General features: G+C 36.2%; 1 protein-coding gene and 1 pseudogene across 1 annotated transcript; both read right to left on the reverse strand.

The window, feature by feature from the left end:
* On the reverse strand, positions 1–3,118 carry LOC132549188 (uncharacterized; annotated as a pseudogene).
* Positions 3,119–7,911: 4,793 nt separating this feature from the next.
* On the reverse strand, positions 7,912–20,838 carry LOC132549189 (uncharacterized). Its single transcript, XM_060213105.1, is given in 2 exon segments — positions 7,912–9,618; positions 19,855–20,838. Coding segments are annotated over 2 exon segments (2,691 nt in total).
* Positions 20,839–22,010: the final 1,172 nt, after the last annotated feature.

Consider the following 22,010-nt stretch of genomic DNA (forward strand, 5'->3'; position numbering starts at 1 on the left):
TCAATTTTTGGTCGAGGGATGATGTTAATTGTTATCTGAATTTCGTTTTGTCGAAACGTATGACACACACGACTGATTTGTCCTTCATGAATGCTTGCTTTCATTTGAACCGCGGCACCTCAACAATTTACCATAAAGTTTCATAACTCTTTTCGTACAAATAAATGACAGAAAAATATATACCCCTTGTCCAGCAGCTAAGATGATAAACAGGTATCCAAATACGTCTAGATTTAGCCATGTGTAAAGGAAACCAAAAACCCAAGAGGCGCCAGTCAGACAGGAAAGCTTCAGATACACCACGATCGATATTTGATCATGGTTAGAAGAAAGTTTGGGATGCTGCGATCTCCGAATGTCTATTACAGCAAATACAAAGCAAGCGACGTTAAGAATTAGAACAATAGCGATGGGAATGGCAAATGTATACAAAATCATTTGTTTTGAAGAAATGTAACAGATGCAGCCTCCGTAACCGATGTCCGACCAGTCTGACGTCACTAAACTGACCACGATGTTCACAGCCACGCTTACGAGTGGAGCTACTACAGAATAAGAAATATATGCTATCATGTCCCTTTTCTCGTCTCTTAGTGAACTCATTGTTTTTGCCCTCAGACTAGAGAACACTCTGTACATGTGAAAGGAGCAAATATTCATCCAGACGATAGCGGACAGATAAAAGTAGTGTATCAAGACACCGATTACAACACAACCTAGACCTAAAGTCGTCTGGCCGGCACCAAACTGGAACAAACACTGGGCGATTAAGAGACTTACTGATAAAAACATATTATTTTTACCTGGTGTTGTTCGCAAACTTTTAAATAAAATATATGTAAGAATGGTCAAAATCAAGAAAAATATCGACATTGCGGCACATATTACCGACAGTAGGTTGAAAAGGTATGATGCATTGTAACAACCTTCATTACAAACGTGAGCTGTCGAGTTTTCAAAGGTGAAGTTTTCAACGTGCATGAAATAAACATCTGCACACATCTCTAACCCGTTAACTTTCTGTTCATATGTACCATTAGCCATACACAGCTTGATCATTTCTAAACATACAGACTCTGGATGAAACTTGACGCTGTATTCGTCTGATGAGAGATACACTCGTGGACAGTAGGACAGTTTGGTCATACGCATGTGTCGAATAGGATATTGGCAGCTTTTGGTCAGGAGGTTACCGTTAGGAAGGTCAAAGAGCGTTTCCTTAGTAACCGGATCCGTATACCGTCTTGTGTGTTTGTAGGAATCAAATACTATATCACCATAATATCCCGAGTCTAGCGTCACTGTGAAATTATAGTCACTAACGACGATATGTTGGTTGTCGAGTGAGGACAGCTCTGTCAGCAAATCGTCAACGGAATGTACTTTGTACGAAAATAATCCTATGTGGAACAAAGTGTAAGATACAGAAGACGATTCGCTGTTATAACACTGTTTTTTCGAAGGCATGAATAAAGGGACGAATGAACAGACAAAGTCATTTAAAACTGGGGAGCGCTTAAGCATCTGATGTACAGATCTGCTTAGTTCGATACCAAACTGATCTAGGCCATCCACACAGAAATCGTGTTCCATGCTGACTCGTATGTACACGTCATAAGACTTGATAGATTCTTGAGCGTATTGTCGCTTACACACACCATCAATGTATACTGATCCAGCAGCGCACGTGATGTCTCTACAAACATCCTGAAACAAAAGAAAAGGTGCAGAAAATAATTATAAATTCTCTTAGTCAATCTAAAGTTTTGCAGACAAGCCAGTCGCAGTTGGGATAATTTTTTCATTTGTATTTTACTCTTTAGACACAATTCTGCAATACAAGTGATTATATGAAATTTCTTTTCGCTTAAGAGGGAGCTATGCCCTGTCTACCTTACAGTGCCGATATTGTACACGTTGGACATTTTCCAATGTAGCAGCGCCTTAGCTGGTTCTACATAGTAGTCATTGATGTCTATATTACATTGTGTTCATACCCACGCTAAACATACAAACAAATAATTGACTAATTGACTCCCTTAACAGATTTATTGCCAGATATTTAAACACATCTACAGTACAACTTAGTATGAGCTTGATCTAAAACCTGTATATTTTTTCTTTATGTAATTCCTACCTTGTATCTGTCGTACTGCTGTTGCGATGAACAGACCTCTGTGTGATGGCTCGGACGAGGAGCTCTATAGGTTAAGATGCTGAAATCCAAGACAGCGGTGAATGCGGCAATATCAAAAGTACCCCAATTATGGTTGCCTGTACAGTTGCTTTGTATGTTGTTGCACAGGTAACAGAACACATTTCTATACAAGCCTTTATATAGCGAAGTAAACGCTCCACACATGTCATCCAGCGTTTTGTTATAGTTATCCATATCCCCCGTCTGATTACACCTAGTGATATCACCCCAACGACATACACGGGACGCTATATTCATTCCCAATGGTAGGCGGTAAATAAGGTTACAGTTCTTGTCCCGGTTCAGAGCATGCAGCAGCTCATCAAAAGACTTTGTTTGAATGTCATTTCTGGAATCACACACTATTTCAATTGTCCACTGCACAAGAGCCTCCCGGAATTCTCCGTTACACAGACCACAGTATGAATTCCGGTACACACTGGTCGAATTAACCTTTGAGACGGGAAGTGTGGTAAGGAAGTCACTTAGGTTTCTGGGATTATGGGGAATAATTTCACACTTTCGAGCTATGTCGGTATCTCCGAACTCCGACAGACATTTGTGGATCATAAAGTAAGACGATGAAGCACTCGAGTTGGTGACACCGTACGGCAGATATTGAGGACGAACACATGTCTCGTACGAAGTCTCGTTTTCGTATTGAAGCACATCTGGACAGCAGTTTCCTGCTTGGAAACACTTCAGTGAACAACTACAGCCACCACAACAAGACTGTGTAGTTGTGACTGGTCCTGATGGCTTTGTTGTGCAGAGACTGATATCCGGACAATATTTCTCATACAACACCGCTATTTCCGGTAAACTGCCGTTGTGTTCGAGAAAATCTTTTATAGACTCAACCTGAGCGAGTAGCCTCAATCCGATAATTACAACAACTACACGTTTCGCGGCGTTTAACATGTTTAACATTTAATATGTCACATCTAGATTCATAACCGGAAATAATGTATGCAAACAGTTGTGCGAATTCGTCCACTTGGCTTCGCATTTACATGTACAAGGACGTTTTTCTATGATCCTGAAGACTTGAAAGACTTCCTTCCGGAGCCTCTCCCTTCTACTGAAAATAGAAAACCTAATATTTAAAGATAAAATATATCGCCATTATCAAATATCTAGTTCATGTGAGGGATGACTTAAGTCTTAGCTTCATTAAACCATATCAATTTGTTATGGCGCAAGCCTCATTCCGCTAGAGGTCGTGTTTTCAAAATTTTCTGAATAAGATATCAACATTTCCTTGTGTGATAGGTTTTCTGTGTATCACATTATGTTTTATTTCTGAAATCCATTCTTCTAGGACTAAACTCCGCCTTCATTTAGCTTTACATTCCCGTAAATTATTGGCTGCAATGAAATTGTTCCATACAAGTTTGTTGATAATATTTGATATTTCATCCCGATCGCCAATTTTTAGTTTCACTTAATCTTGTGTCTTTAAAACTGCGGTGACTTTAACTGTATTGTAATTCCTGTCTCTATCATTTTAATATCAGATGAGATATATTTCATTCGAATGATTCTGAACACGAGATTGTATGTCATATAAACAGCTGACCCTGTTTTAGGACTGGAAGATCAGAAGAATTCGAAATATGTTTTCTATAACACGAAATTCCTTCTCATTGTTGTTTCTGGAATTTGAATAATATATCGGGATGACCGGAGACTCGGAGAAGACGTTATGTCGTAATCGCTAAAACCCTAATATAATGAAGGAATTATTAAAGACTGAAGAATTTACCTTCCTAAATCAAGGTGATGTATTTGTGCCGACGCAATGTTTCGTCCTTTCTACTAGAATGGCAACCATCTCATATACATGATTATCCTAATACAGCTGTTATCTGTACAGTCATCACAGTTAACATATACATACCATAATAAAACTGCTTTGTCTGTGTCAAACTGCACTTTCATGACCATCTCTGACATTGAGACGTAGTGACATACATGAGATACATACCGTGGTCAAGGTTCTCGAGCTTTCTCGTTATATGTGACCATTTCATTATAGAGTTCTTAATGCAAGCGTTGATAAGGTCTCATCGGAGCAGGCACTCATTAATTATGTATATATACCCGGCGCTAAATAACGTCAGGACACATTTATGATAATGTTAACTGATTTGAAAAATTGAAATATATGATTATGAAAGTTATGACATGAAAATGTGTAAAGATAGGATATGTCATTCAGCAGTGTTCCGGTCAATCATAATTGCGCTTATAGTGGAAAATGCAGGTTCCATCGGTTATAGTGTCTGTTGATCACCAGCAAACATTCTAGGACCCCTGGTGGGAAAATCAAAACATCTTGTAGACAGTACGTTCAGTGTATTTATCAAAAGCGTCCAGAAGTTCATTTTATACCATACAAAGTAGTAGGTCTTTTCATCGATACGCCCATTGATAAAGTACTTGGTATCATTCAAAGCAGCCTAGAACAAAGTTGATCATAAAAAACAATCACCATAGAATTTTTGCTGACAACAGCAACACACTTTGCTTCCCGAGATACCATTTTTCAGCGACGACCAGGTACAGCCCATTGTCTCCGGTGATGATCAACATATTAATGTAGCACTTAGAGAAATATGCAGGCCTAGTCTTTGACTATGATATTTTGATGGTATACTGGAAATAGTCAAGAAAAGATCACGAATTTGAATGTGCATATCAGTACCGTAGGTACAATCAGCATCATCGACTTCATCTTTGAGAAAGAAATACTAACCCTGCTAAAACAAATATAACGCGATTGTAACAGAAGATCAAAACAAGAACCAAGAACAAAATCATATCCATAGTCCCATGAAAACATGGGGATTCCCAGAAAGTGGACAAAGACATTTGGGGAGAACAGAGAAAAGACAAAAAGATTAAACATCAAGGAAAATAACTAAACGAAACAATATGTAGTCATCCTTTGCTCCAAAGATCTGTCTGAAACCTATTTAGAGAATTTAACGTAGTTTTGGTAGGGCAACAGCCAAAAAAACTCTCCGAAATGTCCTAGTCCATCCTAATGATATAACACCCAAAGAGAACTTCGGAGAAATGTCCTAGTCCATCCTAATGATATAACACCCAAAGAGAACTTCGGAGAAATGTCCTAGTCCATGCTAATGATATAACACCCAAAGAGAACTTCGGAGAAATGTCCTAGTCCGTCCTAATGATATAACACCCAAAGAGAACTTCGGAGAAATGTCCTAGTCAATCCTAATGATATAACACCCGAAGAGAACTTCGGAGAAATGCCCTAGTCCATCCTAATGAAATAACACCCAGAGAGAACTTCGGAGAAATGCCCTAGTCCATGCTAATGATATAACACCCAGAGAGAACTTCGGAGAAATGCGCTAACAAAATTGGATGCAAGAACTACGACGCATCACATTTCAGGGTCCGACTTAATGAACATAAGAAAACAGTTCCAGATAAGTTAATAGCTGGTCATTGAGGTCATCTGGATAGGTCGCAGCGAGCAAGTACGAAACAGAAAGAGGGAGGAGGGATGGGGTAAGTAGGACAGACTCTAGTAGATCTAGGACCAAGTGTTAGCTACGTCAAATCGACGCAAATACATTGTTACCCTTTTGTTTGTTTTTCTATGTTTGTATCACCTCATGACACTATTTTCTACCTTTGATTGCTCGGAGAATTAAATCACAGCCGAAAGATCACTTTAAACTTCTACGAGTTGTTTTATAAGAATTTCTATTCTATTGACATTACTAACATTAATTCAATATGGCTGTTGTTCAAAACAAACATGTCTATGACAAAATTTGTAAAGAGAGGCTTACACTTCATCATTAATAATGTATCGTTTTATTTTGAATTGCCTGAGATTCCACTTATCTTCCCTGATCTGATACACATTAAAGATGAGAATTGTATGGTTAACATCACGTTCGATATTTCATACACCCAAACCTACATAATGCATTAGGATAATGACATATCTGATAGAAGAGCGGAAGGTTATTACATAAATATTTAAAGAGGATTGATCTCTTGATATTAATGAATATTACATTTAAGAGGATTGATCTCTCGATCTCAATACACATCATATCAAAGAGGATTGATCTCTCGATCTCAATACACATCATATCAAAGAGGATTGATCTCTCGATCTCAATACACATCATATCAAAGAGGATTGATCTCTCGATCTCAATACACATCATATCAAAGAGGATTGATCTCTCGATCTCAATACACATCATATCAAAGAGGATTGATCTCTCGATCTCAATACACATCATATCAAAGAGGATTGATCTCTCGATCTCAATACACATCATATCAAAGAGGATTGATCTCTCGATCTCAATACACATCATATCAAAGAGGATTGATCTCTCGATCTCAATACACATCATATCAAAGAGGATTGATCTCTCGATCTCAATACACATCACATCAAAGAGGATTGGTCTCTCGATCTCAATACACATCACATCAAAGAGGATTGATCTCTCGATCTCAATACACATCATATCAAAGAGGATTGATCGCTCGATCTCAATACACATCATATCAAAGAGGATTGATCTCTCGATCTTAATACGTATTATATTAAAGAGGATTGATCTCTCGGTCTCAATACACATCATATTAAGTAGTCTCACCATTGGCGAAACTCTCAAAATTTTCACATCAATATAACGGATTTTTCGCGGTTTATACGCAAATACGCTTATCTGTGTACCCAAATGTCGAAAATCGTAAACAGTTTGAAGACCAAAACATACACAAGATGATAACAATGTATTATTGTAGTCTATTCTACTACACCTTTTCCTTGAAAAAGAAAAACTGATTTATCATCATTTTATTTCCATTTCTCGATGAAAAAAGTAGTTCCACTCGCTTGATGATGATCGGACATGCCAATGGAAATACGCCAATTTGTGACGGGTCTGTCGGGAACTTTCTGTTTATGGATGGAATTTCTGTTTACTTGCTGTCATCCACTAACTCGTTATTTTACTACTATTCCATTTGTCGCCTCTTTTTACTTGACATGTAGCAATAAGAGGAGATTATACAAAAGGCAAACAAGCGAATAGCACCTCTTGATAGTTTAGAGTTAGGTACAGTACATCCAAACAGTGATAAAATTGCATCATTCAGCTATTTCATCCTTCTAGGACTCATCAGTGATGCTAAGGGACTAAATGCGGAAGCCTTGGAGAAAATCCAAAGTGATCGAAAGAAAAGTCAAAATCTAGACGGGGAGGTGCAGCAGCGCCATGATTAGATCATCTACTATATAAGTTTAGGACAGCGTCAAGTACAGGTGTATGTTCTAAACCTCACCACCAGTCGAATAAACTAAAACGTTGCTCACAGTTACAGCAAATACCGGGGACTTAATTTCCACTGGCAGTGTCTATCATCTGCTATCTTAAATATTATAAAAAGACACAAAATATTAGCATCTTTAGTTTAGAATTTAATAAGCTTAGACTTCACTCCATTAGCATAAGTTTTCGTTTGGAAAGTGACAGGCCAACTCTGTTGGAACTTTTCACCGAACAAAAGTTTACTGCCATCTGTATAATCTGTATCATCCTTCAATCTCGTGGAATAAAAACAAACACTATCTTGTATAATTAAGGAAACTTTTCTCATTACAGTTCCTCCTATACGTGAGTTATCATTGACCAAGAAATTGTTCAATTTGTGGTCGAGGGTTGATGTTAATTGTTATCTGAATTTCGTTTTGTTGAAACATATGACACACTCGATTGATTTGCCCTTGATGAGTACTTGCTTTCATTTGAACCGCGGCACCTCAACAATTTTCCATAAAGTTTCATAACTCTTTTCGTACAAATAAATGACAGAAAAATATAGATCCCTTGTCCAGCAGCTAAGACGATAAACATGTATCCAAATACGTCTAGATTTAGCCATGTGTAAAGGAAGCCAAAAACCCAAGAGGCGCCAGTCAGACAGGAAAGCTTCAGATACACCACGATCGATATTTGATCATGGTTAGAAGAAAGGTTGGAATGTTGCGATCTCCTAATGTTTATTATCACATCTACAAAGCATGCGACGTTAAGAATAAGAACAATAGCGATGGGAATGGCAAATGTATACAAAATCATTTGTTTTGAAGAAATGTAACAGATGCAGCCTCCGTAACCGATGTCCGACCAGTCTGACGTCACTAAACTGACCACGATGTTCACAGACACGCTTACGAGTGGAGCTACTACAGAATAAGAAATATATGCTATCATGTCCCTTTTCTCGTCTCTTAGTGAACTCATTGTTTTTGCCTTCAGACTAGAGAACACTCTGTACATGTGAAAGGAGCAAATATTCATCCAGACGATAGCGGACAGATAAAAGTAGTGTATCAAGACACCGATTACAACACAACCTAGACCTAACGTCGTCTGGCCGGCACCAAACTGGAACAAACATTGGGCGATTAAGAGACTTACTGATAAAAACATATTGTTTTTACCTGGTGTTGTTCGCAAACTTTTAAATAAAATATATGTAAGAATGGTCAAAATCAAGAAAAATATCGACATTGCGGCACATATTACCGACAGTAGGTTGAAAAGGTATGATGCATTGTTATCACTTTCATTACAAACGTCAGCTGTCGAGTTTTCAAAGGTCAAGTTTTCAACGTGCATGAAATAAACATCTGCACACATCTCTAACCCGTTAACTTTCTGTTCATATGTACCATTAGCCATACACAGCTTGATCATTTCTAAACATACAGACTCTGGATGAAACTTGACGCTGTATTCGTCTGATGAGAGAAACACACGTGGACAGAAGGACAGTTTGGTCACACGCATGTGTCGAATAGGATATTGGCAGCTTTTGGTCAGGATGTAACCGGTAGGAAGGTCAAAGAGCGTTTCCTTAGTAACCGGATCCGTATACCGTCTTGTGTGTTTGTAGGAATCAAACACTATATCACCATAATATCCCGAGTCTAGCGTCATTGTGAAATTATAGTCACTAACGACGATATGTTGGTTGTCGAGTGAGGACAGTTCTGTCAGCAAATCGTCAACGGAATGTACTTTGTACGAAAATAATCCTATGTGGAACAAAGTGTAAGATACAGAAGACGATTCGCTGTTATAACACTGTTTTTTCGAAGGCATGAATAAAGGGACGAATGAACAGACAAAGTCATTTAAAACTGGGGAGCGCTTAAGCATCTGATGTACAGATCTGCTTAGTTCGATACCAAACTGATCTAGGCCATCCACACAGAAATTGTGTCCCATGCTGACTCGTATGTACACGTCATAAGACTTGATAGATTCTTGAGCGTATTGTCGCTTACACACACCATCAATGTATACTGATCCAGCAGCGCACGTGATGTCTCTACAAATATCCTGAAAATACAACATATATTATTATACAGTATAAAACAGACCCAAAACATCATAACTTTATCGGTTAGAATTTCTATTAACCTTGTGACCGAGATATACCGAGGCCAACACATCATCATAAATGGCTATTTCTAATAGACAGTGAAACTAAAACAACAATTACACCAAGTTCGCTAGTGCGGAAAACAATGTTGCATTTTCTACAAGTGTTTCAGTCTAAGGATTTACATAAGCTGTTATACTGAAAACAACTGGTATAATTTCGTATTGCTGAAAACAAAATACAATTAAAAATTCAATTAGTGTATCCATTCTTCAAAGAAAACATATTTCAACGTAATAGCATATATTTTTGCGTTTTGATATACTTTATTACCAACAGTTTTCCAAAACTGGAGCACTTAATAGGTAGTTGACATCTGATGAGGAACGTTTTCCTGTGGACTACAATTCGTTACACCGCAGGTGACGTCGTAATTAGGTTTTTAGTGTAAACAATTTCAACGTTTCTTCAGTTTCTTGGGGATTTCTTTTGAGTACAACTCTAGAGATTTAAGGCAAAATTCAACAAACGAATTATTACCGCAAATCAGATCGTCTAATTTCTTGAATTATAAAGGAGGCAATAAAATATATAATAAACTCCCTTATGCTGGACACAAAAATGTTAAGGATCATAAATAAATGCAATTTTTTCTAGCAAAAAAATAGATTATTCTCGACACTTCTTTATCACCAAAGTATGCACAATAACTTTATGTAACGATTTGCCCGTGTAGCCTACAGTTTACGTACATCAAGTACATGGTTTAATCAAACTGTCAGTTGTGGTTTTCTTGAAAACCAGTGTGAACTTCGCGTCAAATCAGTCAACAACATAGCTTGTGTTTATTCTGAATATCCTGTCGTTTTGCATCCTGTTTTGAACATTTGTTAACATGAGAAGTCGCATGACAGCTGCAGAGCAGTCAGAATGCTGCAAACAGGACAATCACAACGACCCGTGGCTGCACACTTTAATGTGTAATGAATATTAATTTCTCGTTTAAGGAATCGATTCCACATGACTGGAAACGTCAACGAGAGGCCTCGACCGGGTAAATCATGGTGTAAGACAGCCCACATGGATAGTTATCTATGCACCCTTACTAGGCGAAATCGGTTTGCAGGCTGAACTAGGTTAAACAACGAAGATTTTCTGCACAAACAGTGAGAAATAGACTTTACAACTCTGGATTACGCCCTCACAGACCCGCTGTACGCCCTCTACTCACACGCCGTCACCGTATAGCTCGGCAGGATTGGGCAGCTGATCGTGTAAATTAGCGACTGCGTCAGTACCGGCGTATTCTTTTTACGGAAAAGTCCAGGTTTTGTGTGGACTTTCATGACAGCAGGGGGCGTGTTTGGAGCGGGATGGGTGAGACGTCTCCTGAGTGCTGCGTCAGTGAGCAAGACCGTTTTGATGGGGGTTCGGTAATGGTTTGGGCAGAGTTCAGTTTTAATGTTCGAACTGACTTGTCTAATTTCTCCAATTGTAAGACCCTTTGCAGTCGCTATGGACTCTGAGTTTGTACTGATGAATGTCAATGCTCGACCCCATGGAGCTTGACTTGTGATTGAGTACCTTCAGACAAAAACTATGGACTAGACCTTAACCCGATCGAGTTTGCGTGGGACGTGCAACAGCAGCGCGTTAACGATCGTCCGCAGCTTCCTGTCAACCGACAGGCACTTCCTGATGTTCCTAATCAAGAATGGCCACGAATTCTACAAATGGCTACAAGGCGCCTGGTTCCTAGCATGCCAAGCCGATGACGTGCCGTCATAGGGGTCACTAGTGTTGCTGAACCGACAAAAAACATTTTGACTTTCCAGCGTCATTGTGGCTTTAACTTTGTTTTAGAGGGTTATGAACTCCTTATGTAATCATACACAACACGCTTGAATGAAATTGATTCAAAGTTGTTCAGAATGGTTTTCTTCTTGTTTAACTTCGTTGTTGAATATCATACTCCAAACGTTTTTTGCCTTTGGATACAAATTAATTTATCTTTAACAAGTGGTCCCTATTTTTTGTGAGTTGAGTATGTAACCTTGGTAAAACAGCTATAGAACTTCTCTTTAGCTCGACCTGTTGAGCGTCAGACTAGTAAGCAGGAGGAGCTGGGTTCGAATCCTAGTGGAGGCAATGAAATAAGTATTGACTTCTGTTTTATTGTTATGTCTATAAGCAACGTGATCCTTTCTTTCTTATAACGGAAACAACATTTTTTTCTGTCAAAACATTAAGTATTGAAAAAAACTTCATTACATTGCCAAATATAGGATTTAAGCTTTTTGAAAGGATTGGTTGCAGTCGAGATTTGCTGTCAATTAGATTGAAAATTAGTGTTCTGACGTTTTGGTGTTTTATTCTTATATCATTCTTTTGTATTTTAATAACACAAGGAATCTGCTGGTTACAACCGGGTCGCTTCAAAATTAACCAAAAATACTTGTTTTCCACGAAAACATTAACACAAATAAGCTTAAATGCATATTTCCTGCAATATATTTCCTGTAGTAGTAAAAGAAACACGACAAGATATTTTTTAATTCCTTTCTGTCATCTAACCTGTCACCATAAGAAAATTTAATAACAGAAATTTTATTTGTTAGACAAAAAAGCAGCATCTGTATTTCCATTAAGAATGCATGTGTGAAAAAACGATTTAAAACGATGTATTTCGAGTTGATGTCTTTCGAAACCAAATGTCACTTGTAAGCAAATGTTTCTTAAACACGTGCCGCAAATCGATTTAGGTCATTAATCATGGTATGTTATACCAACAATATCTCTCTACGGTGCAGAATAGTAATAGATGTTGCGAACAGTTGATAGGTAGCTTTCAGACACATGAAGGAGTAAAGAAAGAAAAAACTACTTCTAATAGTAAGCTATACTTCGACATGGGGCGGTCAGGACTAGAACATTGTCAACAGCCAGGGTTTCAGGCAGAGTCTCTTTTGTGGTAGATGATGACAACCACGCTGAACGGTGGCCTGAACGGTGGCCTTGCTATGTGTTTATTGTGCCCGTTATATCCGATAAAGTACTGTCCTTACTACTTTCTAAGACCGGGAACTCCTTGACATCAATATTAAATAACAAATTCCAGTTTCAATATTACACTACTATTTATCCGTGGACAGCAAAATGGCGAGCGTTTATAATTTTGGCAAGATAATTATACTGCATACATGGTTTACATGCAAATAAGTTATCATGATGTGTGTTTTGTACAGTTGTGGGACAACGTTACACGATGTACGCGTGATGCTCGAACGAAAGGAACTAGACGAAATTAGCTATCGCACATCTGTGCAGCCGTTCTGCAGTTTTGTAGCACAGTTGTACGATTCTATCCTGGTTGATACAGATACTTACAGATAAGTGTGGGACAGGGTTTATTTATTTTCTTAATATATGTAAGGATACAGCTACGTGCATTTCCTAACTAAGCAATAACCCTATAAGTGTGACACCTATAGATCTATCAGATTCAGGCAGAATATTTACAAACACTCGTAAGTGTTTTGTTTACAAATTGTCGCACGTGACCAGGCTTTGTGTACAGACACTCATTATGTATACAGTATTAAATAGAAGTCTCGTTTTGTCTCGGCATCTGAACTCTCATACCGTAAGACAAGAAATTTTATTTTCATAACTTCTGTATTACTCTCATTTTTCTTCCGATTTGTAATAAAAAAATACTCGGGTGTCGTCAACACTTCTGTTACACTTTGTTACAATAACAATGCTGCTGTATTGGTTATAAAAAGGCGTATGACTTCATCAACAGACAGAATATATGGTATAAACTGATAGATGTGGGTAAGATTCTAAATCTGATATGTTCTTTATAACACAATGTAAAATGCTGCATAAAGTATAATAATATTTTCTTTGCTAGTAATTATAGCATCTCCTATGTTGTTTTCGTTATATGTAAATGATTGTGAAATCCACTTCTTAACAGAGGAACGTCTATATATTGAACTACAAACTATATTTTTATTATTTATGTATGAAAACGTCACGGTACTTCTGGCGGAAACAGCTGAGCTATTACAGAAATAGCTAGATTCGTTATTATTGTATACAAAAGATATAGACAAAAAATGGAATATTACAGCAAATGTGTCAAAATAAAAAGTGATGTTAGGTTACGAGAGAAGATAAATAATACTTTAATTGTGTTATAGATATGTAGACGAATTCAATTACTTGGGAGTTTTACTTCCTTTTAACGGTAGATTTAATAAAACGCAACAAAAATAGCTATGCAAGGTAGATAAGCATTGTTATCTGTATATAATGTATGTAAAGAAAATCGCTTTAATTTCGAAACACAACTTCACGTCTTTGACATATATATTAGTAGCATATTAAATTATGGGGCTGAAATCTGGGGTTTTCATAAAGCACCAGAGAAACTAACTTTAATCAATCGTAAAAGATTATCAGGGGTAAAGAAATTCATTGCAAATGTTATTACCTACCAAGAGCTAGGCTGAATTTATCTAGAAATTACCAAGAAAGTTCGTATTTTTAAGTACTGGATGAAATTAAAGCATTCTGAAAACTGTATTGTACAAGCCTGTTATCAAGATATGTTAGAAAATGGAAGCGAATGACTGTATGGTGTGAGAGATGAACTTTTTAGATTGGATGTGGGGTACAAATGGATAAATGAAGATAATTTTACACCTGATTATATTATAAATATTATCAAATCTAGATTGTTCGATATATCTAAACAAGTGTGTAGTGAGAAGATAAATTCATTTTCCAAATGTTCGTTGTATAAATATATCGGCGAAGACTTTTTTTTTTTACAAAAGTATCTTACTTAATTTATATGAAATTCTAAATTGAAGAAAATAGCAAAAATCAGAAAGTAATCTCAAAAATTGAATATTGAGTGGCATAATGATATAGAAGGGAATAACAGCATCTTCATTTTATGTAACGGTGGGACCTAGAAGATGAATGTTATTTTATAATTAATATAGAAGGTATGCGGATTTAAGAAAACGTTTCATTAAGAAATATTATTGTAATAGGCCCAACACGTTTAACCAACTTATGAAATCTGTAAACAACAAAGAATTATTAGATTCATCAAGATTTATCATAATGGGTAACAGAAATTATAGAACTGTACATGGGTGTTCAACTCCCTCTACACTATGCTAATTGATGGGGTGTGTGTTGGATGAGAAAGTGTTTTTTGTTGTTCACACCTGTTTTATAAGGAAAATTTACATTTTTTCATTTTCCTTTATGAAACCCTTTTTCATTTTTTTAATGATAAATATTCTGGAAGTATTTATAATTTACATTAAATTTAGGTCCACAATTCTTAAAAATTTACATTTTGATAAATATTCTGGAAGTATTTATAATTTACATTAAATTTAGGTCCACAATTCTTAAAGATTTACATTTTGATAAATATTCTGGAAGTATTTATAATTTACATTAAATTTAGGTCCACAATTCTTAAAAATTTACATTTTGATAAATATTCTGGAAATATTTATAATTTACATTAAATTTAGGTCCACAATTCTTAAAGATTTACATTTTGATAAATATTCTGGAAGTATTTATAATTTACATTAAATTTAGGTCCACAATTCTTAAAAATTTACATTTTGATAAATATTCTGGAAGTATTTATAATTTACATTAAATTTAGGTCCACAATTCTTAAAAATTTACATTTTGATAAATATTCTGGAAGTATTTATAATTTACATTAAATTTAGATCCACAATTCTTAAAGATTTACATTTTGATAAATATTCTGGAAGTATTTATAATTTACATTAAATTTAGGTCCACAATTCTTAAAAATTTACATTTTGATAAATATTCTGGAAGTATTTATAATTTACATTAAATTTAGGTCCACAATTCTTAAAAATTTACATTTTTTTTAATTATATCTTATGGCAATTAATTTTTTATTCTTCTAATAAAAACAGGCCCTAGTCGGGAAATTCCCGTAGATTGAGATAAAGCCGGAACTGTCTCACCACTAATCTTTGTAAAAGTGTTTTTGTATTTGACCAACCTAAGTCTATATTTCATTGTACAAACTTACTTTTTGCACTGATCGTCCTGTCTCAAAAGCAGTATATTTACAAAGGCTTAAGCCACTTTGATTCATTTCGGCCAGTCCTGACACTCATTAAAACCTATTACCGCTGCGTTGAGTAAAATTTTGTTAACAACCCACGCGTACCTGAGGCCAATCTGAGCATGCGCTACGAAATGGTCAGCCAATCAGAATCTCACTTTCACGGAAAGTCCCTTGAATTACTTGTATTTCCCCAAAGTCTTCACTTCTACTTGGGACAGAATAAAGTAACATCAACTAAACAAGCTGTCTCCATGATGTTTACAGGTGAGCCAATGTCATATTTCTTATATTTTACAAAGTTTTTGAAATATAAGACATTACTGTAAACATTACTTATAAATTTCATACTAATTATTGTACATTTTACAATTTAAAACAGAACATTTCATATTATTAGTCTTATTATTCATTGCATTCCAAATGTTTCACTATTGTTGTAATTACATATATGTGTTGTGAATTAAGAAAAAATTCTTAACAGACAAAATATTACTTTACAAGTAATGTTTTGAAGCTTAGCATAATTAATATGCACCTTATAAAATACTTGTGTCCTACCTAGCTAAATTTTCAGCTTAGAGTTATCTCCTCTGTTGGCTGAGCGCCTGTAAATATCAAGCTCAGCACGTGTGGTCGAAATATCCTTTATTCACAACACCAGACCTTGTCACTTTGTCCCTATTGTACAGGTATATGTTTGCTAGGTTTTTATTTGATTATATCTTCTGAACCTAAGATTTATAAGTAAATCAGAGCCAAATCATAATTTGCTAACAGTCACCCATTCACTTGTTCAAACCAGAAATTATGGCGTGTTTACTCATTGTATAAACAAGGAAATACATGTTCCTACATGTAGCTGGTAGCTGAGACATTTGAATTAAGCAGTTATTAAATGCTTTTTAGCTATACAGAAACTTCATAAATCATGGTTTAGAAAGTTTATTTTCCAATAGTCTCCTTGAGCTGTTATAATTGCTTTGTCAAAATAACCAAATATATATCAATTCTTAAACCGGAAGTCAAAAGTTTATACCGGAAGTAAGCTTGTCAACCGGAAGTGACAATATAGACCGGAAGTATATGTCTTGTGTTAACAATCCTGTAACGTGACATTGTCATTGAATAACATTACAAAGCAATTATTCTTAGTTTTTAATAATGTTTTATATTTGAATTAAGAGCTGTCACTTAGTATTCAGGCATTGCCAATACCTCTCACTGCAAAGTGATCTCTCTACCACAGTTATCTCCCCTATTGTCATAGTTAATTCCCCGTCTAAAAGCATTGTCATGTAAACTAATGTTCAGTATTTTGGATTAATTCCTAGATCTTCCTGATCTTATCCAAAATAAGTTAACATGTCAATTCATGTCAGTTGCTGTGATATCTTTTATGACTTAATAAGTTTTTGTTTTGGATTATCTTTTAATCAGCACCAGCATGATATTAAACCTTTTCTTAATGATTAATCAGTTTCTATCAGTCAAGATGTGGCGATATTCATTATGTCGCTGTATACTTCTTTATAATTCACCTTTACTGTATGTCCATTACATATACTGTATAACATATTGTATACTACATAAATGTACTTTGCATTTGTAAAATCTTCACTTCTACTTGGGACGGAATAACGTAACATCAACTAAACAAGCTGTCTCCTTGACGTTTAACAGGTCCTCATCTCTTACCAATTAGTTATGATCAGTTATACAACAACCAAAATCAAACGTAACTCGGTGAAACCTGTATATGTTTTATGCCATTCTGAACTGATAAGCTGCAAGGCTCAATGTAATAAAGAAAGGAATTGAATATGATGCTTGTAGATAGTGACCGTGTATAAAATCTGAAGTGTTGTTGACATTACTAGATAAATATCTTTAGATACACGATTTCGTCACGGTTGTGCACAACCATTAATGGTAATTATGCTCAATAGTTGATGAACTAGAGATGCGAAATGCTGATATCTAATATGTCATTCTGGACTGAAGAATTGAACTGAATTGTTACAAAGGAGACTTAGTGGTACGGATCCGTACTTGTCACGTATATGTACTAATAACATAGTTTAATTAAAGTGTCTCGTATTGATCGACAGTAAAATACAGATCATAGTTATAAAATGTACTAGTAAATACGATCCAGCTATATTAATTTGACTTATGAGACACTTTAAAACACCAAAACGCAAAACCAATAAAATCAATAATCGATTGATACATTTAAGAATTAATCCATTCATACTCTGGGGCTAAGAAGTGAAAATATTATATCACATTAAAATGTATATCACAAGCCGTGACCAGGTAATATTTGTCGCCCGAGGCACACCATTTGCCCGTCTCTGAGGTGTGAAACTATACCATAGAAAGACAGGGTCGTGTGTTACTCGAATTAAAAATGACCGTCATTATTCCAAACATTGTATAATCGTGTCAAAAGGGCTTACAGACACCGCACCAGATATTGAAAAGCTACATTTAGATTTTTGGAAGAACATTTTAGGAGTTAAACGATCAACGGCTATTGCCATGGTGTATCTTGAACTTTGAAGGTTCCCTTTATCTTATTCGCGTAAATTGAGAATATTTAAATATTGGTGTAAATTCATGAAATCAGATAACTGTTTATTACGTAATTGCTACGATTATATGTATAACAAATGTATATCTAGTTCAAACTGTAAGAGTTGGGTGTCATTTGTAAAGAACGAGTTGGTATATATGACCAGTGGTTAAAGCAGGAGTTTGTTAATATTAAATCTTTTTTAGCTGTTGCTAAACAAAGAATGTCTTATCAACTCCAACAGGATATGATGAGTCGTTTCAATTCGTCCTCCAAATATGTATTGTATAAACATTTGGTTGACAAAGTCTCACTACAACTGTACCTGTGTAAGCCTATTCCTGTGAAGTATAAGAAACTAATCACCAACATGCGTTTGTCTGTTCATTGTTTAAATGTAGAAACACGAAGGTATACAAACATTCCTTTGGAACAGCGCACTTGCAAACTTTGTAATTCTGACATTGAGGATGAATTCCATTTTGTACTTAAATGTCCCTTTTATAACAATTTGTGTTGTAAATATATTAAATCCGCATACTATATGAGTAATCCCTCCGTTTTCAAATGAGTAGATTTACTTAAAACTCCTAATGTAAAAGACTTCTGTAACTTGGGAAAGTATTTGTATCATGCTCTCAAACTGCGATCTAGTCTATTGTAATAAACTCACTAAGTTTTTGTATGTAACTATGATTATAGAAACAATGTTTCTCTCTCTCTCTCTCTCTCTCTCTCTCTCTCTCTCTCTCTCTCTCTATTGTATACGATACATGTTGTATATTTATGTATTAGAATCCATAAGATGTATTGCTTCAGATCAATAAAGCATAAAAATAATACAGAGACACTCCAGAAATATCAAGTCCTACAGGTCGTGCACGTCCCGGTTTCGTTATTTCAGTAAACCTAACTGATTTAAACCTCACTTGGTAAGCATGATAGTGTGAGAGAAATGGGATACAAAGGTAACTTTTAAACACACGGTTGCGCCATTTTGAATTAAGATTTTGCTTTGACAGTGATTTAAGTTGCCGATCTCTGTTCAGAGGGGCAGGCACCTAGTTTACGACATTACCAATAAGTGAAACGTTTTTATCTACCTCAATTCGCATTAGAAACTGTTAGACAAGTTGCAAACTGATGACAGCTCTTTGGCAAGCAATTATGCGAATTTTTGTGTGCCTTGTAGACGTGTTTTCGTCGTTATTCTTTTCGCCGCTTTGGTGGTAGCTAGGCTGGTATGCGGTCCAGCAATACATTGCTGATTTCAGTGCTCAGACGTTACTTTCTACAAATGTATATACCCAGTATCTGATAACGTTCATACCACCGATAACACAACAAATATGTAGTTCAATTCGTATACAAAGATTTGCAGCTACTCATAACATGCTAAGGGTACGACACAGTATGTCCTTTATCGAAATGCTGTTAGCTTTTTTATCTTGATTTAAATCCTACCTTGTATCTGTCGTACTGCTGTTTCGGTGAGCATGTGTCAGTGTGATGGTCCTGACGAGGCGTTTTATAACCTATGATGCCGAAATCTAATATGGCTGTAAATGCTTTCGAATTAAGCGCAGCCCATGGGTAGACGTCTGTACAGTTGCCGTGTACGTCGTTGTTGCACAGGTAACAGAACACATTTCTATACAAGCCTTTATATAGCGAAGTAAACGCTCCACACATGTCATCCAGCGTTTTGTTATAGTTATCCATATCCCCCGTCTGATTACACCTAGTGATATCACCCCAACGACATACACGGGACGTGATATTCATTCCCAATGGTACGCGGTAAATAAGGTTACAGTTCTTGTCCCGGTTCAGAGCATGCAGCAGCTCATCAAAAGACTTTGTTTGAATGTCATTTCCTGAATCACACACTATTTCAATTGTCCACTGCACAAGAGCCTCCCGGAATTCTCCGTTACACAGACCACAGTATGAATTCCGGTACACACTGGTCGAATTAACCTTTGAGACGGGAAGTGTGGTAAGGAAGTCACTTAGGTTTCTGGGATTATGGGGAATAATTTCACACTTTCGAGCTATGTCGGTATCTCCGAACTCCGACAGACATTTGTGGATCATAAAGTAAGACGATGGAGCACTCGAGATGGTGACACCGTACGGCAGATATTGAGGACGAACACATGTCTCGTACGAAGTCTCGTTTTCGTATTGAAGCACATCTGGACAGCAGTTTCCTGCTTGGAAACACTTCAGTGAACAACTACAGCCACCACAACAAGACTGTGTAGTTGTGACTGGTCCTGATGGCTTTGTTGTGCAGAGACTGATATCCGGACAATATTTCTCATACAACACCGCTATTTCCGGTAAACTGCCGTTGTGTTCGAGAAAGTCATTTGTGGATGTCACCTGAACTATTTGTCCTAATCCGAGAATAAAAACAACTACACTTGTCGTGGTGTTTAACATGGCTCACCTAGAGTGTGGACAGAAAAATTGTGATAGTTTGTTAACATGGCGTCGCAGTGATGTATACAGGGATATATATTAGGATCCAGACTTTTACGGCAACAAAGAGGGATTTGTTGAAAACTTCCTTTAGTGGCCTCTCCCTCCAACTGGCAACACAATTCTTACCCTTTAACGATATCGGCATTACTGAATTCTAGTTGACGCTTCGTTGAGCACTGTTGTACGTGTTTATGATTTAGCAATAACCGTGACGAAATCGTGGTTATAAAGGTGTTTATCTAGAAATATCAACACCACCTCAGACTTTCTATAACTTTCTGTAATAGACTGTCGCTATTTACAAAAAATATCATATGATCTTTTTGATCAATGACTCAAAAATGTATCATAAGTGTTCCATTTTTAATTTTCTTCATATTTTATTGACAAAAATGTGTAGTTGATATAAATTGAAGTGTACGTTTTGCTATGTTTTGCTAGTTTGTAATTGTAACTAAGGTAAATAAATTTGATAATAGACACATGTTTAGAATAAATTAGCATAAAGTCAATAACAAAGAGTAAATTACACCAAACTGTATTGAAGTCACTCTACACCATGACCATGGCCAAATCAAGATGATCAGATTTAACTTCTGCTGTTGGTTCTTCACTACAGGCCCTCCCTATATATCACTACCAAAACAATGCCATTAAGCAAATTAAAGAAATCCAGAAATAGAAACGAACTTAAGCATAAAAATTAAACAAGAAAAAAATACCATGTTTCGTAAATCGTAGATAAACTAAGTAAGACGAAATCCAAAGTGAGGCGCTAAAACTTCAGCCTATATACACAGTGCACACGATCTTATGTCATTCTTTCTGTTCTGGTGTAGACCAGAATAACTGGAGTAACAGTATTATTTAAAGGGGGAGGAGACCCGATTGACCCATTTAGCTATAGAGGGATATCTCTGATACCAGTTTCGTGTGTGAGTTTATGCAGACATACTAAACCAAAGATTATGTAAATGGTTAGAAGTTAACGATGTCCTAGTTGATGAACAGAATGGGTTTCGGATCACCAGTACGCACTTTATACCTCACTAAACAACCGCAAGATCCTGAAACAATCGAATTTTTTCTGTTTTCTCTTGACATGAGGAAAGCATTCCACAGCGTTGATA

Source organism: Ylistrum balloti, unplaced genomic scaffold (assembly GCF_031769215.1).
Source record: "Ylistrum balloti isolate Yb309-2 unplaced genomic scaffold, AGI_CSIRO_Ybal_v1 Utg370046, whole genome shotgun sequence".
NCBI lineage: Eukaryota > Metazoa > Mollusca > Bivalvia > Pectinida > Pectinidae > Ylistrum > Ylistrum balloti.